Consider the following 27,259-nt stretch of genomic DNA (forward strand, 5'->3'; position numbering starts at 1 on the left):
TGTGAATGAAATACAATTGTAAGAGAACTTTATTTTGTGAATGAAGTGCAATTGTAAAGAGGACGTGAGAATGAGAATATGTGAAGATATCTGAAAGAATGAAGCAATTGCTAAGTGTATTGAAATGACTGCAATGAGTGAAGGCTGCTTGTTTGTAAACAGTTGCTTTCTCCAGTGTGCTGAATGTTGTTTAAAGAACTTCTGCCTTAGCCAAGTAATCTGCTTGGGCATGAAGTGGGATAAAATTGAGCAAAGAAAAATAAAAGAAGATTAATTATTCTTATTCAGTGTCTGGGGTGGCAGATGCTCTTTTATGTCATTTATAAGTCTGTGTTTCTATGTTTGACAGCTGACTAATCAATAAGTTTGTTAAGGAAAATTCTAAAAGATGGGAGATGTCCCATATAATAATATAATATAATAACATAGCATAGTAATAGGGGATCATATCCAAATTTAATTGTATTAGATATGCACGTGAATATGTGTAAGTAAAGTCAAAAGTGATCATGACTGGTGATTGATAATGCACTCTGTGCCTAGAGTAAGCCTGGAATGTTTTAAAGTCTACAAGCAGATGCAGTGATAAATTCAGTATGACCTATTGAACTTGTAAGTTTAACTGAGTAACAGGATTACAGCCTGTCCATAGTCAGTCAAAGAGTTAAGAATTTTAAAATCTGAATTTAAAGAAAAGTATTATAAGCATAGAGTATAACTTAAATCTATAGATGTTCTTTTTCTCCAGATTCAGCAAAATCTGATGACCAATGGATGAAAAACACAAACTATTTTTCTATACAAAGCTGCAAGAAATAGCTTATTAATCATAAATTAATGAACAGCAGCTATTGAAATTATTTCCTTGCATATTGATTAGTGCAAGTGTAAGGATATAACATCCTGTGTAACAAAAATTTTTAAATGAAAAATGCGAAAAAGTTAAATGTTGCCATATTAAACTAGACTGATTTCTTTTTCTAGTCTTCATATGAAATACAGTATTGAGGGTTTACATATATTGATGTATGTCAAATGATTATTATTATCACTTTAGTAATTAAGAAATGTATTAAACTGAATACATATATTAATTTGTATCTGTAAGTGATTAATTTTATGAAGATTTGTTATTACATCAATGTATTAAGGTTAATGCTCAGTGATAATGCACATAGATAAATGGATTGTTCAGTTATACATTAGAACCATTAGTCTATATAAACTGTGTTGTAATATCTTAAAGACATTTAAAAGATTTTTCTCTGACATTTAATAGATTTGTCTCTTGATAAGATGAGCTACAGTTTGTTATATAATATAGATGTTAGAAGATTTTTGTTTTAGACAAAAATGAAAATGCACTGTAGGTTCAAATATGTAACATTTTGTTATAATTTAAGACACCTGTGATAGATAACTGATGCAATGTGATAATTTTGTTTAGTGTATTATCCTATTGAAGAAACAGTTTCACTAGCCTGGTTTAAATATATTTATTTATTTCTGTTATTTTATGAAACTGAGAGTCTAGGATGGTCATTAATAATGCTACATTGTATTATACACATGATTGGTAAAGAACTGTTTTATGTTATGTATTTGCTCTACCTTCATCCTTTTTTATTTAGCCTAGCAAGTATTTTAGTGTAACCACTCAATTTAGTGGTTTAGGCCTCTCCAATTCAGTGGTAAAGTTTTCTCAATGAAGAAAAGGTGGTGTACTACGAATGAAGATTTAAAGAGCCTGTACTGCACTAATAACTCTTGATCTGCTGCACATACCTGATAATAGCTGGTGAAGAAACATCTTGCTTTTCCAGAAGTGGAAGGAGTGCAGAACCAAAGAAAGATTGTAAGTCCAGCTACGTAAATCTGATGCCATGATATGTGCAGACATTTTGATGAAGAAACAGAGTTTTATGGACTTTAACAGAAACAGGCTGTGAAATGCCACTGAAGGGAGATGACAGCTGTTGAGTGTGAAGGGCTCCCTTGATTGACTGCTGTATCCAGTGCAAGCCTAGAGTGAAGTGCTACTCTACTAAAAATGGACAGTCACTATGTGTGCATTTCATGAGATCTCTAATGGCAATAGGACTGTTTAATTTTCTGTTCCAGTAATAACAAAAACTTTAGTGTCCTGAAGCAGTCACACGTTTGTTCCAAGGATCTGCAAAGCAACCAAGCAAAAGACTTTGTCAACAAACCACTGGGTTGGACAAGGCATAAATATAGAAAGTTTAGGAATATACTTGAAAATGTTATAAGAGGGGCTCAAAGGTATGAGGATATGCATGATTTACCAATGATGTTAAATTGTAAATTGAAAGGAAACAGAACATCTGATAGTGAAGTTGGGGAGGATAAACGATAGTGAACAAACAATTATGCATTTATACTAGTTAACAATTAATAATCATAGCAATAGATCTAGAATAGCATCTGAGTTATGTTACAACTATTGTAACTCATAAAGGGATCAGACATCAAAGGGTGGGGCACATATAGCAACATACTGAAGTTAGAAATGTTAGGAGTGCCAAAGAATAGTGTAATCCATCAAGATGCTATATAGAATTACTAGCAAAATACCCACGCTTCGCAGCAGAGAAGTAGCGTGTAAAAGAAGTAATGAAAAAGAAAAGGAAACATTTTGAAAATAACGTAACATGATTGTCAATGTAATTGTTTTGTCACTGTTATGAGTGTTGCTGTCATAAATATATATATATATATTTATATATATATATATATATATATACACACTTAAACATATAAATACATATACACATATACATATATACATACTGTATACATACATATGTACCGTGTTTCCCCGATTATAGGGCATCCCCAACAATTAGGGCACCCCCCCATTTTTTAAAAATTGGTCAGAATAAGGCACCCCCCACAAATAAGGCCCACTAAGGCCCCCCACCGATACCTTTGCTTGCGGCTGGTATTCGCTCTCTTGCTGGTATGGTGGGGGAGTTGGGGAGCTGCGTGTGATGCCTCCGGCTGCAGTGCGCTAGTGATGTGTCGTTCGCGAACGAGCCGGCTCTAAGAGTTGATGCTTTGAAGCGAACGAGAGGAGCCGATGCCCATCGAGAAGAGCCGAAGCTTCAGCCGCTCCTGCTCAGCTCTGCTGAAAATCCATTCGGCAGGGGCGGGACTATATTTATATGGGCACACAGAACATTGGCTCATAATGCCGGCTCGTTCACGAACGATACATCGGAATAGGATCGTACCATTATGTGAAGGAAGGAAGGGGGACAGACGCTTCGAAGACAGCGATTGTTGGTACAGGCCAGGTACACAGAGCAACACTGTCACTCTGTGTACCTGTTGCTGCAACAGACGAGGAGCCAGATTTAAATGCAAGCGCATCGTGAAGAAAAAAAGAAGAGTGAAGAAATGAGTGAAAGCCGAAAAAGAAGCAGCATCTGTCTGCATTTCAGTGATACTGGGAACTGCAAAGCTAAGTGCAGAATTTGTAATATGAAAATATCCGTTAGAGCAGTGTCAACAACAAAGCTGCACAGACATATAAGAACCTCCCACCCATCCGTGCAACTGGAGGAGAGCGTGCCCTCTCTTCTGCCATCCACTGACCCTGGAAAAGAGCTAAGTACTCCTGCTGCAGTGCTGGTAGGAAGACTTTGCATTGTCGCTACCGGTACGAGCAGGCTACCTTGATAAGAAGTACTCATTTAAGGACAGTGCCATTGCTAAACATGAGAGATTTGGTCTACTGGTTCTAAAAGAAATGGAGTCAGAAGTATTTCACCTGGAAATTCAGAGTGGGGATTGTTATGAGGATGTTCCAGAAGATGATGACTTGGTTGTCATTGAATAAATGTGTAAATGTACTGTACAATACCGTAGATTGTTTTATATACGGTAGAAACAATACCGTAGTAACAAGAAATTGTTTGTTTATGCTAGTTTATGTTTACAAGTCTGGTTACAGTATGCTGGTTTGTGATGACAACTACCGTTATTACTGTACCATATACAGGTAATAAATTTCCTTTTTTTCAACAAATGTGTATTGTAGTCTTCTCCATGGAAAAATAAGCCACCCCCTGAAAATAAGACCTGGGCAAATTTTGGCATTTCAAAAAATATAAGACAGTGTCTTATCATCGGGGAAACAGGGTACATATATACATTGTGGCCCCCGGCCGGGGCGGGAGCCCGGCCGGGACGCCCAGGAGGACGTGAGGAGGGCTTGTGCCTCCTCCAGACCGCGAGGGGGCGTCCGTCCTGGTTCTGTTGGGGGCCACGGGTTGAGGGCACGGAAGCCCTTCCCTGTAGGGGCCCGTGGTCACCGCCAGGCGGCGCCCCGATGCCGGTTTATCCCGGCGGTTGCCGGTCGGGCAGGAGCCCGGCCGGGACGCTTGGAGGACCGGAGGAGGGCGAGTGCCTCCTCCAGACAGAGTGGGGGCGTCCGTCCTGGTTAGGCACGGGCCTCAGGTACAGGGCTTTGAAGCCCAGCCCTGTAGGGACCCGTGGCCACCGCCAGGCGGCGCCCCGGTGCCTGATTATCCCGGGAACCCGACACTTCCGCCACACCAGGAAGTGCCGGGGGGAAGACATTGTGTGGCGCCCGGAGAGCTGCCAGGAAGGCAGCCGACACTTCCGCCACGCTGGGGCGTGGCCAAGGATGGCGGAAGCACCTGGGGCTCATCCGGGGCATTATTTAAGAGGCCGCCTCCCTCCAGTCATTGGTGGAAGTCGGGTGGAAGCAGACGGAACTGGAGAGAGAGGACGGAGGCGGCCAGGAAGGCACAAAGACTGTGGGCCTGGACTTGGGGAGATCGGTGCGAGAAGGCACTGGGGGTGCACGTGAGCACAATTACTGTAAATAATACTGTAAATAAATGGTGTGTGGTGACAATATGATGTCCGTCTGTCTGTGCCGGGGCCAGCTTTCACAACATATACACATATATATACAGTATATATACACATACATATATATACACACATACATCCACATATATACATATACGTGTTTTTATACGTGCCTCCGTGTCCAGCTGTGTTGGGTCAGGCGCCTATATAGCGCCTTTGTTACAACACATATACATATACAGGTACATACACATACATATATATATATAATATATATATACACACACAGATATACATATACACACACATACATATACACATATATATATATATATATCTATACTAATAAAAGGCAAAGCCCTCACTGACTCACTCACTGACTCACTGACTCACTGACTCATCACTAATTCTCCAACTTCCCGTGTAGGTAGAAGGCTGAAATTTGGCAGGCTCATTCCTTACAGCTTACTTACAAAAGTTGGGCAGGTTTCATTTCGAAATTATACGCGTAATGGTCATAACTGGAACTTAATTTTTCGTCCATATACTATAATAGACGTCTGCTCGATGGCCATGGGAGGCGGAGTTACGCCTCCCACGTAATTTAGTGCCTGCCCATATAAGGCCGTCAGCGGCAGCGTCAGCGGCAATCCAATAGAAACACTGCCGCTAAATATTCACGGGTGAAGGACTGTGCTTTTATGCAGACGAAGATGAGATGGTCAGGGTGGTGTTTGGCGCAAACTCAGTGAAACTGTGAGAGAAACTTTTAAGTGCCGGGTCTTAGCTAACATTAAATACAGCCGTGGACATCGCACGAGATGGCACCAGCACAGCTGGGAACCTTCGATGCATGTACACCGAGCGGCTCACGTGAACTGACGTGAAACTATGAATGAACACATGTGGAGTCATGTACTTAACAAAAAATGGTGAAATAACTGAAAACATGTTTTATATTCTAGTTTCTTCAAAATAGCCACCCTTTGCTCTGATTACTGCTTTGCACACTCTCGGCATCCTCTCGATGAGCTTCAACAGGTAGTCACCTGAAATGAAACCAGAATATGAAACTAGAATATAAAACATGTTTTCAGTTATTTCACCTTTTTTTGTTAAGTACATAACTCCACATGTGTTAATTCATAGTTTTGATGCCTTCAGTGAGAATCTACTAATGTAAATGGTCATGAAAATAAAGAAAACACATTGAATGAGGAGGTGTGTCCAAACTTTTGGCCTGTACTGTATATACCCCGATCTACATACTCTCAAATAGACAAACCACACAACGTGGCGCAATGGAAGAGGTTTACCCTCTAGCACCGACAACCGAGGTTCGAGGGGGTGCACTGAGTATGTACGCCTGATGACCCCAAAATTAGGGCGAAACACGTGTCTCGTACTCTTTGCGTTATTTCACAGTAAAACTATTTCTATATATATATATATATATATATATATATATACATACATATATATAGACACACATACATATATATCAGCGCTTCTCGATTCATTATACCCTTGCATCCCCTTGGTTTGAGACGTATGAAAAAATACGCGGTTAACGCAGAAAGACAGATCACCAATTGAAGCTTTATGAATAATGGATACTTTATTCGCCATCAATGATTGTTTTGGTAAAGCCATACTCAGTGTAATCATTAGATGAATGGTAAACAAGTAAGAGCGAGGGGAGGGTGACTTATTGAGGCACGCAGGCGAAACCACAATAGCACGCGGGCTTGATGTAGTGCGCGTCAACTCGATCTGAATTGCGCGATCACATTTGAAAAAATATATCTTTTCAAGTTCAATTTAGTCGACACAAATATTAGTCGATACAAATACCGTTAACTACGTGATTTTTGTGACTGCTATTAGCGAAGTTGTGTTTTTGGTTGTGCGTCACGCAAAATGGGACAGCGGAATTTGGAGCAACGTTGTGCCATTAAACGGCAAGTGTGACGTTGAAAAGTTAAAACAGGCCTATGGGGAACATTCTTTATCCCGAGTTCAAGTTTTTCGCTGGCACAAATCATTTTTGGAAGGCAGAAAACACGTTAAAGATGAACACCGTTCAGGGAGGACATCAACTTCGAAAACCAATGAAAACATCGAATGTGTGAACACAGAATTTTTGACCTCAAAAGGCATTCCTGTGGTTCTCCAGCCCCCTTATTCACCTGACATCAGTCCGTGTGACTTTTTCCTTTTTCCTAAACTGAAAAATGTCCTCAAAGGACGTCATTTCGGGACTTTAGAAAACATCCAAAAGAGTGTAACAGAGATGCTGAAGACCATACCGGTTGAAGACTTCCAGCGCTGCTACCAACAGTGGGAACAACGTCTCCATCGGTGTGTAGCTGCCCAAGGGAACTACTCTGAAGGGGATAACATTGATGTTTGAAAAAAATAAAAACTTTGGTAAATACAAAATCAGTCTCATTACTTTTCTGCCACACCTCGTATATGACAGCAACACTCATCACTCACAACAGTGACAAAACAATTACATTGACAATCATGTTACGTTATTTTCAAAATGTTTCCTTTTCTTTTTCATTACCTCTGCAACACACTACTTCTCCGTTGTGAAGCGCGGGTATTTTGCTAGTGTGTATATATATATATATATATATACTCTTTGGGGTGCGAGCAGCTGTTGCTTGGGATGCCAGAATCCATCGAGGAATAAAAATGAAAAACATTATTTGTACAAAATTTTAATTTATCTATCCATTCATAAATAATTAAATGGGCAGGCTATTTCGTATCAGTGCAATACGCTGCTAGTTAAAACGGATGACTTAAAGTCTTACGTGCACTTAGTGTTTCGTGGGTATTATGAACTATCGTATCTGTTCAAGTTCTATTTAAATTTTAAATATAAGTAATTTTTATTTAGTCGACAGAAATATCTTTGGTAGGAATGTAATTTAAATTTAGTTGTCAAAGACTAAATTCAACTTACATTCCTACCAAAGATATTTCTGTTGACTAAATAGAACATACTTATATTCAAATAGAACCTGAAAAGTTAAATTTTTTCGAATCTGATCGCGCATTTTAGATCGACTTGACGCGCACTACATCGAGCCCGCGTGCTATTGCGCTGTTGCCTGCCTGCCTCAATAAGTCACCGTCGCTTCTCTCTTACTTTTTTACCGTTCATTTAATCATGGCTAGTCGCGAAAAAATTACAAAATGGAAGGAGGATTACACTGTGTATGGCTTTACCAAAACAATTATTGATGGCGAATAAAGTATCTACCTTTTGTAGGGTCTGTCCCTGAGACTTATTAATTGTCATCGCGAAGCAGAGCCTTACTGGAAATTAAGGCATTTGAATTGAAATGGGAGATCAGAGGGTATAATGGGGATGCGAGGAATATAAACTCTCTCCCCTGAGCAACTGCCAGTAAAAATAGTTGTCTCAATTAGGTTCTTTTGCAGATACATGACCTGAAGTCTTGTGCCATTACAAAGTTTCGGTGGCAACAAGGTTTTCCGTAACATTATTGGTGTCTTAACCCTCAAACTTAGATTATGCTCAGTAGTGCCTGGAGGATTCAGAGTGTGGAGAAACTCTAGAGACAGCGTGTGTATTAACTTGTGGATTTTTCTGTGAGTATTTAGTGGCAGCGTGACGAAGTTGCTTCCACATGACCACGTTAGCTGCGGAGCTCAGCTCGGAGCGAAATGAAGTGAATGAAATGAGGTGAATGGGAGGGGAGATGATGACGTGACTCCCCCACCCGCCTCAACTGTCAATCTCTCCACAAACCCAGTACTGTCAATCTCTCCACAAACCCAGTCTCTTGGATCTCAACTCTCCTTTATATAAATCAGTAAAGGAGAGAGGACTAAACTCTAAGGGAAAAGAACGGCAAGACCACGTGAGTTGCGGAGCTCAGCTCGGAGCGAAATGAAGTGAATGAAATGAGGTGAATGGGAGGGGAGATGATGACGTGACTCCCCCACCCGCCTTAACTGTCAATCCCCCCACAAACACAGTCTCTCAGAATTTGCATAAGCACAGTCCTTCACCAGCAATTTTAACTTAGTTACAAAGTGATCAAAACTCTCGTTTATACCCTGCGTCCTCTCATTAAACTTGTATCCCGCGAATATCGCATTTGTCGTGGGCATGACAAACGCCAGCGGCAGCCTGTCTATGAACTTAATTTAAACTTTAGGATTACACCGTGCTTTGTTTCCGAAGTAGCTGCAGTCATGAATATGCTTGCATGCGTCACTCGCTTCATATTCTTTGCTACCTTTTCAATTGTGTAATGAGTTTTTTGAACAGGTTTGATTCATCGAAGTGATCACTCATACTGCGTTCAAAGTCGGTTCATGTGAGCCGCTCTCTTGTGTGATTTGCTTTATTTAATGTTAGCTAAGACCTAGTACTTAAAAGTTTCTCGCTACAGCAATTTTAACTCCGTCACAAAGTGATCCAAAGTCTCGTTTATACCTTGTGTCTTCTCATTAAACTTGTATCTCGCGAATATCGTATTCGTCTTAGGCATGACAAACGGCAGCGGGAGCGTGTCTATAAACTTAATTTAAACTTACGGTTTACACCGTCCTTTGTTTCTGCAGTAGCTGCACTTATGAATATGCTTGAATGCGTCACTCGCTTGATATTCTTTTGCTGCCTTCTCAATTGTGTAATGGGTTTTTTCTTCAGCACTCTTTGGAGCTCTTCCTTGTTCTCTACATACTGCGTTCACAGTCAGTTCACGTGATTACGTGGGAGGCGTGATGATGCGAGACACAACTCCACCTCTCACGGCCATCGTGCTGCAGTCTATTACACTATATGGACGAAAATAGGTTCCAGTTATGACCATTATGCATAGAATTTCTAAAAGAAACCTGTCCATCTTTTGTAAGTAAGCTGTAAGGGATGAGCCTGCCAAATTTCAGCCTTCTACCTACACGGGAAGTTGGAAAATTAGTGATGAGTGAGTGAGTGAGTGAGTGAGTGAGTGAGTGAGTGAGTGAGTGAGTGAGTCAGTCAGTCAGTCAGTCAGTAAGGGCTTTGCCTTTTATTAGTATAGATAATATAATCTGATGCTATAATACCCACTGCATGGACTCAGTGATATTTAGATACAACACTGAGTAAGACATAACAGGAGATCTCCACATACACCACTGGTAAGATATAATGATCACTACTTAGTAACACCATGTTATATGTAACTGTTTGTCCAAATGTACTGTAACTTATCATTGTTAATATTAACGCTGGTATATTAGATAAATGAAACAGCAGCTATAGTGACACTACACTTCACATTTCCAGAAATGTTATTGAAATGTCTACACTGTGAAAGGGGATCCAGTATCTTTTGCTTTGTAGATAAGACCCTCAGGGATTGTTTTGTCACAAATCCAGTGACAAAGGGTGGTTTGTTATAATACATTTTGCTTTAATATTAAGGTTAACGTCACTGTCTCTGTAAAAACACTTTTCAAGGATTCATTCACATGTGTAGGCTAAGTTTGTCACACAGGGGCTAGTCTGCCTGCATTTACAAAACCATTACTTTAGCAGTTTGCAGAATGAACGAACTGCAGTGTAGGCATTGTGCTATTCTTGTATATTTTTGGAGGTGGGGTTGAGTTCTTCCGTTTCCTTGTTTGGAGACCAGAGAGAACCTGCATGTGGAGAAACCAGTATATAAGGCTTGGACTGCTGCCAAGACACTTTGAAGCCGGTGGATGGAAGAATATGTCATCCGTCCGGAAAAAGCCTTCCTGCGCAGCGGACGAAAGATGGCAGACTGTGTAAATCAAGATTGCCACCTTCATAAAGTTTGTCATAGGCTTCCTGTCTGTAATGCCGCGTAAACCGTCATTAAAGAAAGCTAATTATATATCTCTGATGGGAATTATAACCGCCGTAATCACAATAGGAGGGATATCGCCTTTTAATATCATATCTCTATATTTTTGGTTACTTAAAATGCCGCAATTTAAAAGAACGTATTCTAATTTGGGAGCTTTTGCTTTTAAAGGAAACAGAATTACCTCAAAAATAATGACAGCATATACCAAACATGTGGAAACTTCATTGACAAAGACAATGATCAAAAGTTGGAGGTCACCAACAGGGGCAGATGGACAGATCACAGAAGTTTAGTAGAGCTGCCATTTGGTAACTGCTTGTGTCCAAGGCTAACACAAAAAGTATCATAATCTGATGCAGCACAATAAACAATGGCAACATTAAGATGGTCTGATGAATGATCTTTTACCCTATTTGCTACATTTATTTAAGTTTACCTTTAAAGAATGCAAAAATACCTCTAACCCAAAGTGGCTGTTGCATATTAATAAACAGGGTGGGGAATCCTTAAATTGTTGGGGGAGTCATTAGGTCAAATGATTCCTCTGTTAAGAGAATAATTAAAGAAGCACAGAGAAACAACAAGTTGTGTGTGAAAGTGCAAGATGTATTACATTAGTAAGATTTGCAGATGATAAAGCAATTACATCAAGCAATGAAGGATTAACAAAACTAATGAACAAATTATATATGTAAGATGTATGGAATTAAGATTTGTCTAAAGAAAACAAAAGTGATGTGTATTATCAAAGGAATGAACAACAAAACCAGTAATAATAAGCATTACAGAACACATCTTTGAAGAAGTAGACAGCCATAAATATTTGAAAAGTGAAAAAGAAATAAAAAATACATAAAACAATAGGAAAAAAAACAGCCTTCAGTGAAAAATGTAAATTGCTAATAAATAGAACACGACATAAACACTAGAGAAAATAATGATAAAAACAGAAAGGAAAAGGGATATAAATAGATTAGAAGCATCTGAATGGTGCTATGGAGAAGGATGGAAAAAAGTTGGATGGATAAATTATCTAGTGAAAAAGTGCTGGAAAGGATGGGTGAAGAAAGGTGCATGTTTGAAACAGTGAGAACAACAAAGCTGGACAGGACATGTAGTAATAGGAGATGGATTGTTGAAAATAATGGAGGGTAAACTGAAGGGTGAGAAATCAAGAGGAAGGCAAGGTAATACATATTATATTACCTGAAAGATGGTAAATCATACCAAGAAATAAAAGAAAGGCAGAAGAAGAGTACAACGGAGGAACTGGTGAGCAAAAGACCTGCCTTATGGCAAATAACTAAAAGAAAAAACAAGAATAACATAAAACATGGGTCTTCAAAATATATAGTACAAGCACTCACAGATAGTGTTCAATATTACCTAAAAACTTTAATCTATAACTCACTGCAGATTCTGTAAAGCACAAAACAGTGCAAAAGAAAAGCAGAAAGAAAAAATGACACTACAGTAACTTCTAACATACAGTACTAACATACTGTCCATAATGCAAGTGTGAAAATGTCAGTAAATGCTGCATGGGAGGCAGCTAAAGGGCCTGAATGAGATTAATTCCATGCTAGACCAAGGGGTGGTGGCGTGCACTAACTCTTTCTCTCACTTCTCCGCAGACCAGTGATGGGAAATTTTTTTGGCTGGCCCCAATGACGCCACTTTCGGCTCTGGCCCTCACTTATAACATTACTTCCGGTTCCTGCCCCACTGATGACGTCACTTCTGGCCCTGGGCCCAATGATGACGTCACTTTCTTCACTCTCCCTTAAAGCCACTATCATTTGTGCCAGCAAGTCAGTTCAGTTGTGGACTCTGATCTGTACAAATCAGTATCTTAATTATCCATTTGCAGCCAGGAATAGTATACAGGTGGCTGCCCCAAACCTTTTTTTTGTGGCTCTTTTGATGTGCTTATGACAATGTATAAGTAAACCATTCTTTAATGTTTTTTGCCTGCAACAGAAAAAGATCGGCCTGATTCTAGCAGATCTACACATGTGTAAGTGTGAAATTACAAGGTTACATGTGAATTTACATGCTGAAAACTCTATGAAGGCAAAGTTCAGCAAGTAGTACTACTACTTCTTAGCACCAGGAATACAGATTCAGCGTCCAGACCAGTTACTTTCTGTGGTGAGTTTACACACTATTCCTAAGTCTGCATGGGTGTTGCAATGACATACGTGTAACTATAAATTAATTGCTCATGAATAGCCTGGTATTAAGTAGGCCTGAGTGATTAACTGATACCTTACAACCAATGTTGCTGGAATTTCAACTCCCTGAGACTCTACAATGAAAAAAGCAGATTCAGAAAATGTATTTATTTAAAAGTATTAAGGAATATATTAAAAGTTATGTTATATTAATATATTACATTATTTTATTAGTGACTTTAAAATTCAGTAATAAAACTCTTTTCTCACATCTAGATTAAATTCAATAGTCACCTTCGATAATTCTAAGGTAAAAGACTGTGAAATTGTGTATTATTATTTAAAACATGCTCACAATGCATTACCACCACATTATACTTTGTTATTGTCCCATTACCCTCCTTAATTCTGTACATGTTCATATTTGACAAATAAAAAAGAGTAAAACACCCCATGTGAATTTCTGTAATATTAAACAATTTAACAGAGAAAGCATGTGCCTGCCACGCTGGCATTTTCCACACTAAAGATTAGATTCCAGTTAGTGTGGCATAGTGATTAATGCGTTGGACTTCAAACCCTGAGGTTGTGGCTTCAAATCATTGTGTGACAATGAGCAAATCACTCGCCTGCCTGTACTCCAACCTTGAAAACAAATGAAATGTAACCAATTATATCTCAGATATTGAAAGTCACCCTGGATAAAAGTGTCAGCCAAATTAGTAAATGTAAGATCACAAGACAGCCGTAGCTTCCGCTATAAAAGCTTTTATATATATATATATAATGAATTGACATCTAGAATAAAAAATATGTATTTATATGACATATGACTGTAAAGTATGAACCACTTCTCGACCAATGAAGGTGACAATAATAGCAAAAACCTTCCAGGAAAAAAGTAATACTCAAGATTAATAAAATGGTTTAAGAAACTTTCCTCTTTACTGCTAAAAAGCCAAGTGGTGCTACAAACAGCATGCTTCTTACCAGCATTAGTGGTCTTTCTGATGACAGCAGCAACTTTCCCTTTCACCAAGGAGTGAAGGACCTTGACAATGACAATTAGACAGGTGCAGAGCAGAAGAATTGAAAAGATAAGCAAGATAATGCCAACAGAAATGTCTGACAATGCAGTATTTACAAAAATGTGATTACCTGCAAAAACAATTAAAAAACACTGAATCAGTACAAGCCACGCAAATTCAGGGTGTTCATAAGAAATTTAATGATTTACTTTATATGGTAGAAGTACATAATAAGCAAGAATAGATTCCTGGTAAAGGATCAAAATCCAGAAATGTTATAATTTTAACAATCATCTAAAACAATAGACCACGTTTATGTTTAAAATTCATCGAAGGCTAAGACCCACCAGTAACCAATATTATCAAACTTGTGATTTGCAACCTAAAAATAGCATACAGTGACACCCCAAATGCCTATATTAATGATCTCCTTTTTGATATTTTGTAAGGAATAACTTTGACCCTTCATATCCCACTAAGATGTGAACCACTGGGGTCAATTGATGTGACATGCACAACTTCAAGTTCTTCTGATCATTTTTGCTGGAAACACCTATTGGTTTACTTTTTACCATAAGGGCATAATTTCATACACAAAAATGGTCCAAAATGAGAGTTTTGTCTGGTCTAGAGGGCCCAAAAAAGCTGGACATCTTACATAACTAAACATCAAGACGAGTCAAACAAAATATCATAAGTGGGGGTTTTCTCGTACCAGTAAGTCTGGAAAAAGAAAGAAACAAAAAAAAACTTAAAAGTAATTTTAAAGCGTTATTATGAACACAAAAGAGACTTTAAAAACAAAAATAAAAATAAAAAAACAGCACAAATTTAACAAAAAACCTTTGGAACATTCATTTACTGAAAAAATCCACTTCACTTGTAATATACTTAATCAAATGATGACACAAATGTTGCACATTAAATTTCTCTAAAGGGGTTTAATTCTATGATTATGATTTGCCTAAGTTTTATAAGTCAGAGTAGGACCTTTACCTCAGTTGTACACACTTTAAGAAGGGTGACATAAAAGAGTGACAATCATTTAGTGGCTGACCACTCTAGAAGACCAAAGGAGCATATATCTCCTATATGTTTTACACAATTAATTTTGTCTTTTGTTTAATTTACTGTGCTCTTTAGCCATCGATTATGAGATTGGAGGCTCTGAAATATTTCAGCCTGCACTCAGGTCACTCGTATTGTTTTATTTTCACTTGGGTATATATGGTGCAGTTTTCTTTGAATATTAATTAGATTCATCTACTGCTTGCCACTACAAAGGTACTTTTAAAGTTTGGTCACAGATCTTTAACGCATCAAGCAGCTAATTTATTTATTAATTCATTAATGCATTCATTTTCTTATCCGTTTATATGCTAAAACACACACCCATGCATATTTGGATGTTATAGAGTTGTCAGTCAACCTAATCCAGTAAACCTATTCTTTTTAATTTGTGTGACCACAGAATAGTGAAACTATAGAATAAAAATAAATTAATTAAATTCCCACACTTGTTCTCATGTTAAGTCAGCAGCAGGATCCCTGCAACACCGAAAAGCACCTGGAGCAAAGTGGCACCTAAAAACAACTTCTATAAATCAAAGGTGTAGTAATTTACACTTCTAATGAATTAATATATTGTACATCACTGCCTTGCACACAGTCCTGTGGAGACAGGCTTTAGCTCTCCAGGATTATAAAAAGCTTTAAACATGAATAAGACATTTTCATAGCTATTATTGCATTTTAACAAAGTACAGACTTGCAAAAGACAGTAAACAGTGTGTTGAATATAGCCATAAAGCATCATCCAGGATATTAGAAAACAACTCTGCTGTACACTTCATTGGTTTATCAGAACCTAGTGCTTTCAGTGGTGCCATAAACATGATATTTCTTTCTTGGCCTGTGACAGATTTATTAAAAAGTATTCTATGTCTGGGGTGGAACAGTGGTGCAGTAGGTAGCGCTGCTGCCTCGCAGTAAGGAGACCTGGGTTTGCTTCCTGGGTCCTCCCTGCGTGGAGTTTGCATGTTCTCCCCATATCTGCGGATGGATAATGGATGGATGGATTCTATGCCTGGTTTCTACAGCAAATGTTTTTTATCAGTAACCATCAATATTTGTTTAAATTGTTCAATTCAAGTTGTGAGCATATGCTTCACATTCTTAAGTTTAGTTCCAAATACTTTTATTATACTGACAATTTTATTCTCAATGTTGCAATTTTTGTTCTGTATTTCACTCTTAATATTACTGTATCTTGTCTTTCCTAAATTTCCTCTCAGATTTAGCTCAAGGCATTTACAGTACTTGAATACACCTAATGATATCCTGATTTGAATCATTCAAGTCTTTCTGTGGTAGTATTTTTCATTGCCTGCACATGCATCCCCAGTGCAATGTTCAGCCCCCCAATATGATATTCTACACTGTGCTCAAATGGCATTAGCAGCCAATTGGCGTTGATACTAGGATGGTACACAGACAGAACTAACAATGGACCCATTGGGTATGTTTTGAGGCATGAATATAACAAGCTCACACTTCCGGCCTCTCATCCAGACTTGCGGAGGGCCAGGCTACGAGGTCTACCAGTTGCAGTCTTTGAGCCTTCTGCAGTCTAGGGGCCTGGCTGATTAGGGTCTATTATTGGTCTCCTCACCATGAATTTATGACAGGAATATGACACGTCAATTTTCCTTTTCTTCAAAGTGTTTTTTGTTCCCTTTATGCTCTTGACATGGTGTTCTATACTTTCAGGATATAGTATATCTCAAATAAATAAAGTTATACAATGATAATATATATGTAATATATCTGCCATATTTGACCAGTATTATAAAGTGTAGAAGTACATCTTCTAATTTACGTTATATTCTGTTATTAAATGTTTTATTTTCTTTTTTAAGTGTTTATTATATAATTGACATTGGCTTAAAAGTAAATGATAATGCATGACACAGTTTCATTAGGACAAACTAAATGAAAGAGGAAGGAGATAACAAGCCAAAATCTGCACTGGGCAGCTTTGATCACAAAGAAAGTAAAAAGGTTAAATAATTTTCCACTCATTTTCTCTAACATTTAAGAATGGAAAAATTACCCACATTTTTCAACACCTATTTTTTGTGATTGGTTTTTCAATGTCCAAGTTAAATGGGCATCAGTCCAGCAGAATCCTTTAGTACAGTTTTCAGGGCCAGGAACTGTTACATTCAAAACAGTCTGTAATTTAAATAAAAAATCAACACAATATTAATATTAACTTTTTGGAAGATATTACATGCATAAAGAAACCTTGCCTTTCATTTCATGCCTTGCTATGATAGGTTTAATATTACCAAGAAAAAAAAAAAAACAAACACTTTAACACTAGAATTACCAGAGCCTACGAAAAAACTCGTAATTCCGTCCCACCTTAAATCGCTTCTTAAATCCCTTCACACCTCTCCGCCAGCGCCCTTTGTCTTCTAAATGTGCTGATAAAGAGAAGCTAGGATCAGCCGGCTATTCCATCCCCCCATCAATTTAGAACGTGCATGAACTTCTCTCAGCTCATGCCTTGATTGAGTATCTGGGAGTGAAGTGGAGTTTTAGAGTGGAAATAATAGATCGTTATTTGGAACACACGCATTTCATGTCTGTTCCGTTTCTACAGTAATCTGTGTCAACACATTGTTAAAACAGAAACGTTTTTTATATTCTAGTAGTAGATGACAAAATGTAGGCATAAACTATATAATGTATGAAGCCTGAAGTCCAAATAGCAAAGAAACATTTTCACAAGAATAACACAATTGCGCTTTTATTCAAAAATATAACTGCAGAAACAAAAAGCCGCCTTAACAGGCGACATTGACAGCCATTTATTGTAACTGCCTCTGTGGTTCAATAGAATCACTTCCCGCTTGGAAATCAAACGGTCACGAGTTCGATCCTGCGCCCTCCGTTTTGAGAAGTAAACTGCTCTTAGTCTTACTGTTTTAGAATAAAAGCATACATTTGATTTCAGTCTGTAACAGCCGGTGCAATTTATGATCCTTGTAAAGGTTAGCTTTTTTTTAATTCACTTTTCATTCTCTCAGTCGCGTTCAGAATCAATCCATACAACCCCATCTGACACGGTTGTTTTCACTAAAGACGCGCTATAGCTCTGCAGTGTACCACGATGCATACTAGCGCCAGACCCACCAACCGGGTTCTGACACACAAACGCTGGCGAAGCTGCCTTCTTCGTATCTCACCGTCACTTGCTTTTCTTTTTATTCAGTTTTATTGAGTGTTCCCTGCCAGTCCCGCATGTTGCTGTATGCTGTTTCTTTTGTACTCCAGGACATGCAGAGGAAAGAATGGTAAAGACCAGTAACTTCGCGCTATATGCAATCATCAGACACTCCCCATCTGCCCGTGTCGTTCAAACACAGGAACATATATTGGTGTAAAAGTATAACAAAAGTGCACTTTTATTCAAGTGCACTTTTCCATCGCCTTTTCCTGTAAGAAGCAATGTACACACTTCTCTCTATGCTGTGGTTTCTATTACACACCTGAAAGAAAGACAATATATGTGAAAATATCCAGCATACAACAACATGCGGAGACTGGCAGGAACACTCAATAAAACTGAATAAAAAGAAAATCAAGAGTGAGATACGAAGAAGGCAGCTTCGCAGCTCTGTGTGTCAGAACCGGGTGTCGGGGGGTGCGTAGTATGCATCGTGGTACACTGCAGAGCTATAGCGCGTCTGTATTCTGTTTCTTTTGTACTCCAGGGCGTGCAGAGGAGAGAATGGTAAAGAGCAGTAAGTTCTGCGCTATATGCAATCATCAGACACTCCCCATCTGCCCGTTGTTTTGTTATACTTTTCAATACTTTTATACTGCTCAAACGGGCATGCTCAAAAAATACACGTGTAATGCCACGAAAAGTGCACGCAGACACTTCATTTCGCAAACAAAACAAGTGCACTTTTATTCAAAACTACCTGTATAACCAAGGAAAAAGAAAGCAAGTTACAGTAGGCGATTGATACGACAGCTTGCATGGTGCAATGCTAAGAAGTGCTGATTTTCATTCCGTGCTATATAAAATCATCACATTCAAATATTAACAGTTCCCACACACCCAAGGACCGTCCTTCCTACATTTACAACACGTGTACTTGTTGCAGTGTACACACCTCTCTGTGCTATGGTTTCTATTACACTGAATGAGCACCTGACACTGTACTTTCTTCCCTGGGGTAAGGTCCCGCCTCAGAGAATTTCCAGTTCCTGCATAAATTCACACCGATCTGACGCTGTTCGTTTTCAAATAAAATTGCATTAGTGCGATTATATTTTCACATGTATTGTCTCTTTCTTTCAGGTGTGTAATAGAAACCACAGCATAGAGAGAAGTGTTTACATTGCTTCTTACAGGAAAAGGCGATGGAAAAAGTGCACTTGAATAAAAGTGCACTTTTGTTATACTTTTACACCAATATATGTTCCTGTGTTTGAGCGACACGGGCAGATGGGGAGTGTCTGATGATTGCATATAGCGCCGAAGTTACTGGTCTTTACCATTCTTTCCTCTGCATGTCCTGGAGTACAAAAGAAACAGCATACAGCAACATGTGGGGACTGGCAGGAACACTCAATAAAACTGAATAAAAAGAAAAGCAAGTGACGGTGAGATACGAAGAAGGCAGCTTCGCCAGCGTTTGTGTGTCAGAACCCGGTTGGTGGGTGGGGGGGGGGGCGTTAGTATGCATCGTGGTACACTGCAGAGCTATAGCGCGTCTTTAGTGAAAACAGCCGTGTCAGATGGGGTTGTATGGATTGATTCTGAACGCGACTGAAGAGAATGAAAAGTGAATTAAAAAAAAGCTAACCTTTACAAGGATCATAAATTGCACCGGCTGTTACAGACTGAAATCAAATGTATGCTTTTATTCTAAAACAGTAAGACTAAGAGCAGTTTACTTCTCAAAATGGAGTGGCGCAGGATTGAACTCAAGACCTTTTGATTCCCAAGCGGGAAGTGATTACAACACTGTAACAACTGTGACAAAGTACTGTCAATGTCACATGTTAAGGCGGCTTTTTGTTTCTGCAGTTATATTTTTGAATAAAAGCGCAATTGTGTTATTCTTGTGAAAATGTTTCTTTGCTATTTGGACTTCGTGCTTCATACATTATATAGTTTATGCCTACATTTTGTCATCTACTACTAGAATATAAAAACGTTTCTGTTTTAACAATGTGTTGACACAGATTACTGTAGAAACGGAACAGACATGAAATGCGTGTGTTCCAAATAACGATCTATTATTTCCACTCTAAAACTCCACTTCACTCCCAGATACTCAATCAAGGCATGAGCTGAGAGAAGTTCGTGCACGTTCTAAATTGGTGGGGGGATGGAATAGCCGGCTGATCCTAGCTTCTCTTTATCAGCACATTTAGAAGGCAAAGGGCGCTGGCGGAGAGGTGTGAAGGGATTTAAGAAGCGATTTAAGGTGGGACGGAATTACGAGTTTTTTCGTAGGCTCTGGTAATTCTAGTGTTAAGCAGATGTCTAGGAAGTGGGAACGTGTATAGTAAAAAATATCTGTAGGACTGTTTAGGGGCAGAGCAAGTGTCAAAACTTGAAAATGAGATACTAAGTGTGAAAATCGTCAGCAAAGACAGTCAAAAATTCAAAGCAAGCCCTAACTATGATAAAGATTTTTCTCGAATTATCTTAATCACAAAGCAAAGAGATTTTTACATTTTAACCACAAAATCAAACACCTATTATATTGTGCTGCAAGATGTCATATACACCTGTTATATTGTTATACACACCTGTTAAATATGTTATAAACACCTGTTATACTGTGCTGGAAGAGAGAACAAGATGTAGAGGACAGGAACATATGGAACAAGATGATTTGGGGCCTCTTGCATAACGGCGTGCGTAGAAGTCACACAAAAACATGGCGTATGGGCAAAAGTGGAAATATGTGTACACACAAAAAAATCCAGATGCATAAATCTGTATGTATGCCAACTTCCACCTTTCTCCGCTCCAAAAATCCTGCGTGAAAAGTAATCCACATGCACACGCCTGCTGCCATTCCCCAACTCCTTTCAGAATTACGCCTCTTTGAATATGCAAATCAATATAAATAGCCCTTAAGCTCAGTGTTCTGTGAAAAGGCAATGGCAAAAGCACGGGGAAAATAGAAGAATTTCAGTGAATACCAAGTGGAGGCAAGGAAAAACATACTATTTCTTGGTTTAACACTAGAATTACCAGAGTCTACAAAAAAACTCGTAGGTCCGGCCCACCTTAAAACCGTTCGCACCTCTCCGCCAGCATCTTTTGTCATCTAAATGTGCTGATAAAGACAAGCTGCAAGCAGCCGGCTATTCCATCCCCCCACCAACTTAGAACGTGCCTTGATTGATTATCTGGGAGTGAAGTGGAGTTTTAGAGTGGAAATAATAGATCGTTATTTTAAACACAAGGAATTCATGTGTGTTCCATTTCTACAGTAATCTGTGTCAACACATTGTTAAAACAGAAACTTTTTCATATTTTAGTAATAAATGTTACAAAATGTAGGCGTAAACTATAAAATGTGTGAAGCCTGAAGTCCAAACATCAAATAAACACTTTCACAAAAGGTTCAAGCACACTACAACAGCTTCTGTGGTGGACTGGTAAGATATGGTGATTCAGAGCGCAGCAGCCTTGCCGTGCCTCAGATGCCCGAGTTCGATTCCCTGCGGGGGAGAAAATGTTATTGTTTTTTTTTTCTTTTTAACCTTCACCGCGCTGCCTGCCTGCCCTCACTCACTGTGTATCTATATAGTAAGAACAGTAATTTTATTATTATATAGCAGCTTCCCTGTCTGCCTATCATATAGTTTCTTTCCTTCCTATCTATCTATATATCTATCCCCGTAGCTGTTTTTTTTAATATATCTATTATACAGTGCCTATGGGGTGCCAAAGAGGCAATTACAATGATTTTCAGAATATATAAAGTCAAAACTTGAATATATAAAGTAATTCCTGAATATATAAAGTCAGCGTGGGAATATATAAAGTCATTACCGAATATATAAAGTCAGCGTCAGAATATATAACCACATTCCTGAATATATAAATTTAAAGTCAGATTATAACAAAGTTATAAACAAGTTAACAAAAACATCTTCAGAAAAATATTAAAAAAAAACCCCACTGTTCAGTTAATTCATTCAAAACGATGCATGTTCCTGGCATTTTGAACAATATATTTATTCTTTTTGTATGGGCGCATTTTTGGACGAACCTCACAAGCCCGATCGAATCTGAGTGGCTTCTGTCGAAGTTTACCTTTCACTAGTACGAGTGAAATGACAAGCATGGAAATTTTATATATTAGGGAATATTTTTATATATTCCGATGCTGACTTTATATATTCAAAAATGACTTTATATATTCCAACGCTGACTTTATATAATCAGGCTTTGACGTTATATATAATCGGGAATGATTTTATATAGAGAGACAGACAGGCAGAGAAGTCACTAGATATATAAATAAACAGGGAAGGCACATGTACTGAAACAACACACATGTACTGAAGAAAAAAAAGATCAACATGTGCGTTGATCCTGCTACACTGAATAAGCTCACGCCTTCTGGAACAGCGCCAGCGTTTTATCAAACCTGATCTGACACTGTTCATTTTCAAATAATATTGCGTGTACTGTGCTATTTTAGAATAAAAACATACATTTGATTTCAGTCAGTCTGTAACAACCAGTGTAAATGTATGATAAATGTAAAGGTTAGCTTTTTTTTAATTCAGTTTAATTCTCTCAGTCGCATTCAAGACTCCCCCATCTGACACTGCTGTTTTCACATAAAGACGCTCTACAGCTTGAATGTTATTTATTTGGATCACTTAAAGACGTGCTATAGCTTGAATGTTATTTATTTGGATCACATAAAGACGTGCTATAGCTTGAATGTTATTTATTTGGAGACGCGCTATAGCTCGAATGGTATTTATGTAGGGAAGGAAGTACAGTGTCAGGTGCCCATTCAGTGTAATAGGAACCATAGCACAGAAAGGAGTGTACACTGCAACAAGTACACATGTCGTAAATGTAGGAAGGGCGGTCCTTGGGTGTGTGGAAACTGTTAATATTTGAATGTGATGATTTTATATAACTCAAAAAATACACTCATATGCTCAAAAAATACACGTGTAATGACGTGGATCTAAAAAGGAAACAGAAACCACACTAGAACAAAAGCACTGCTTTGGCGCTGGGTGCCAGTTTGCAAAACCAAGCCGAGAACTTGCATATGCCAGGGATTGAGCTAGCATGAAAATGTTTATATATCGCGATGTGAGTGTGGAAATGGATGTACGCAACATTTTTGTGCATATGCACCGTTTATACATGAGGCTCCTGTCGTGGAAATCCCTAATGGGAGCAGCCAAAAGAAGAAGATTTCATGCTGCTGTCTTTTATTGGCATATGTAGTGACATGGTATGAGAAAACTCTGTGAACTTTGCTTCAAAGCAAGTTCAACGAAATTGTAGAAATGTTTGGGGACTTCATCAAACTTCATTAAAATGCATTAAAATCAATGGGGAAGCAGGATTGACATTTTAATGTCATTGAGGACTATGGAAGCATTTTCTAACTATGCTGGAGTGATTATCATGGCCAAAAATATGATCTGAGCTGTGAGGCAGCAGTGCTAATAATTGAGCCACTGTACCTCAAACAACAAAAGATGCAGATGGTGCGATAACCATAAACAAAATACAATAAATGGCAAAACTAGCAATAAATAATAAAAAAATATCATTGCACTCAGAATTCCAATCTTTGGAGCACTGACCGACTGCGTCAAGTAGGAGCAGCATAGGACCTGGCATTTTCTATTTTTGTAGTTGCTCTCCATGTACCTGGCACCTTTTTTTTTCCCAATCTACACTCACCTAAAGGATTATTAGGAACACCTGTTCAATTTCTCATTAATGCAATTATCTAATCAACCAATCACATGGCAGTTGCTTCAATGCATTCAGGGGTGTGGTCCTGGTCAAGACAATCTCCTGAACTCCAAACTGAATGTCAGAATGGGAAAGAAAGGTGATTTAAGCAATTTTGAGCGTGGCATGGTTGTTGGTGCCAGACGGGCCGGTCTGAGTATTTCACAATCTGCTCAGTTACTGGGATTTTCACACACAACCATTTCTAGGGTTTACAAAGAATGGTGTGAAAAGGGAAAAACATCCAGTATGCGGCAGTCCTGTGGGCGAAAATGCCTTGTTGATGCTAGAGGTCAGAGGAGAATGGGCCGACTGATTCAAGCTGATAGAAGAGCAACTTTGACTAAAATAACCACTCGTTACAACCGAGGTATGCAGCAAACCATTTGTGAAGCCACAACACTCACAACCTTGAGGCGGATGGGCTACAACAGCAGAAGACCCCACCGGGTACCACTCATTTCCACTACAAATAGGAAAAAGAGGCTACAATTTGCACGAGCTCACCAAAATTGGACAGTTGAAGACTGGAAAAATGTTGCCTGGTCTGATGAGTCTCGATTTCTGTTGAGACATTCAAATGGTAGAGTTAGAATTTGGCGTAAACAGAATGAGAACATGGATCCATCATGCCTTGTTACCACTGTGCAGGCTGCTGGTGGTGGTGTAATGGTGTGGGGGATGTTTTCTTGGCACACTTTAGGCCCCTTAGTGCCAATTGGGCATCGTTTAAATGGCACGGGCTACCTGACCATGTCCATCCCTTCATGACCACCATGTACCCATCCTCTGATGGCTACTTCCAGCAGGATAATGCACCATGTCACAAAGCTTGAATCATTTCAAATTGGTTTCTTGAACATGACAATGAGTTCACCGTACTAAAATGTTCCCCACAGTCACCAGATCTCAACCGAATAGAGCATCTTTGGGATGTGGTGGAACGGGAGCTTCGTGCCCTGGATGTGCATCCCACAAATCTCTATCAACTGCAAGATGCTATCCTATCAATATGGGCCAACATTTCTAAAGAATGCTTTCAGCACCTTGTTGAATCAATGCCACATAGTTATTCAGAAACTAGGATACCTGTTACATTGTACCCAAATCTTTTATAGTAATGTTACGCACTGTGACATGATAAGGCACATGTCTAAAAATTAACTGGATAAAACAATAAACAACATGGGCAAGCTTCAATATAGACGTGGGAAAAAAAACAATACAAAATAACAACAATGTCAAATACATTAAAAAAAATCCAGAAATAAAAAAATGATTCAAATGTAAAAAAAAAACAATTCAGGCAGCATAAATGAACACAGAATGAAGCCATGTACATATATAGCTTTTCTATATTTATCTTCTTCATTTTTATTTTATTGTAATATTTAACATAAAGCAAGTTATTTAAATTAAAATGATGTGTGAGATTAGGGGACAGCCAAAGGGTCCAATTCAGAGTGCGAAAACACCGGGAAAAGGGTTAGTAAAGGGTACTAATGCCTTCTCTCTTTCGTCCCACAGACTAAGTAACTTTCCTTCCTCCAGATGACCTCACTTCTGTTCCGCCTCGATGATCTCACTTTTGTCCCAACCTGATGACCTTACCTCATTTCCTGCCGCCTTAATATAAATGCTCTGTTTTTTCATTTACCATTTGTCTTTGTCGTTGTTTACTGCACTCAAGACCGGTTTCAGTCCTTTGTGACTAAACTGCCTAACAATATATGGGGCCAATCCACATCTTCATTTTTGTTTTGTGCTGCTATTCTACAGGAAATTTTTTATAAAATCACTTTCCACGACTATCTGAAAAAGAAACATAGCTTTTGCAATTTCTTATCCGCAAGTAGCTTAGAAAAATAAAGGCATTGTATAATCTGCACATCTTGCTGATACAAGATACAGTAGAACATTGACAAAACATATACTGCAACTAGTGCCATTATTTAGAGAGAGGCAGACACTACTGTAAATTGTAAGTGAAAGAAGCACCATATCCAGTAAAGCCCAAATTTGATGGGATTTCTGCTGTACTTTTTGTCATTACATGACACAACTGAGATCAACAAGAATGTTGCCTGAACTCATTTTCTTACATACATGACATACAGTGCATCCGGAAAGTATTCACAGCGCATCACTTTTTCTACATTTTGTTATGTTACAGCCTTATTCTAAAATGGATTAAATTCATTTTTTTCCTCAGAATTCTACACACAACACCCCATAATGACAACGTGAAAAAGTTTACTTGAGGTTTTGCAAATTTATTAAAAATAAAAAATTGAGAAATCACATGTACATAAGTATTCACAGCCTTTGCTCAATACTTTGTCGATGCACCTTTTGCAGCAATTACAGCCTCAAGTCTTTTTGAATATGATGCCACAAGCTTGGCACACCTATCCTTGGCCAGTTTCGCCCATTCCTCTTTGCAGCACCTCTCCAGCTCCATCAGGTTGGATGGGAAGCGTCGGTGCACAGCCATTTTAAGATCTCTCCAGAGATGTTCAATCGGATTCAAGTCTGGGCTCTGGCTGGGCCACTCAAGAACATTCACAGAGTTGTCCTGAAGCCACTCCTTTGATATATTGGCTGTGTGCTTAGGGTCGTTGTCCTGCTGAAAGATGAACCGTCGCCCCAGTCTGAGGTCAAGAGCTCTGGAGCAGGTTTTTATCCAGGATGTCTCTGTACACTGCTGTAGTCATCTTTCCCTTTATCCTGACTAGTCTTCCAGTTCCTGCCGCTGAAAAACATCCCCACAACATGATGCTGCCACCACCATGCTTCACTGTAGGTATGGTATTGGCCTGGTGATGAGTGGTGCCTGGTTTCCTCCAAACGTGATGTCTGGCATTCACACCAAAGAGTTCAATCTTTGTCTCATCAGACCAGAGAATTTTGTTTCTCATGGTTTGAGAGTCCTTCAGGTGCCTTTTGGCACACTTCAGGCAGGCTGTTATGTGTCTTTTACTAAGGAGTGGCTTCCGTCTGGCCACTCTACCATACAGCTTCTGGAAGGTTCTCCTCTCTCCACAGAGGACCTCTGGAGCTCTGACAGAGTGACCATCATGTTCTTGGTCACCTCCCTGACTAAGGTCCTTCTCCCACGATCGCTCAGTTTATTTAGATGGCCAGCCAGCTCTAGGAAGAGTTCTGGTGGTTTCGAACTTCTTCCACTTACGAATGATGGAAGCCACTGTGCTCATTGGGATCTTCAAAGCAGCAGAAATTTTTCTGTAACTGTACTTTCCCGAGATTTGTGCCTCGAGACAA

The 27,259-nt window shown here is 38.8% G+C and overlaps 1 protein-coding gene across 1 annotated transcript in view; it reads right to left on the minus strand.

Moving 5' to 3' along the window:
* LOC120528738 (sodium-dependent phosphate transport protein 2B-like) overlaps window positions 1-27,259 on the minus strand; it is a 123,781-nt gene that overhangs the window by 59,572 nt on the left and 36,950 nt on the right. Inside the window, exons 8-9 of the mRNA XM_039752887.1 lie at window positions 17,049-17,166; window positions 13,895-14,062 (exon numbers count right to left, since the gene is read on the minus strand). Of these exons, the coding sequence (XP_039608821.1) occupies window positions 13,895-14,062; window positions 17,049-17,166 (286 nt within the window). The remainder of the gene's footprint in view (window positions 1-13,894; window positions 14,063-17,048; window positions 17,167-27,259) is intronic.

Source organism: Polypterus senegalus, chromosome 4 (assembly GCF_016835505.1).
Source record: "Polypterus senegalus isolate Bchr_013 chromosome 4, ASM1683550v1, whole genome shotgun sequence".
Lineage (NCBI taxonomy): Eukaryota > Metazoa > Chordata > Cladistia > Polypteriformes > Polypteridae > Polypterus > Polypterus senegalus.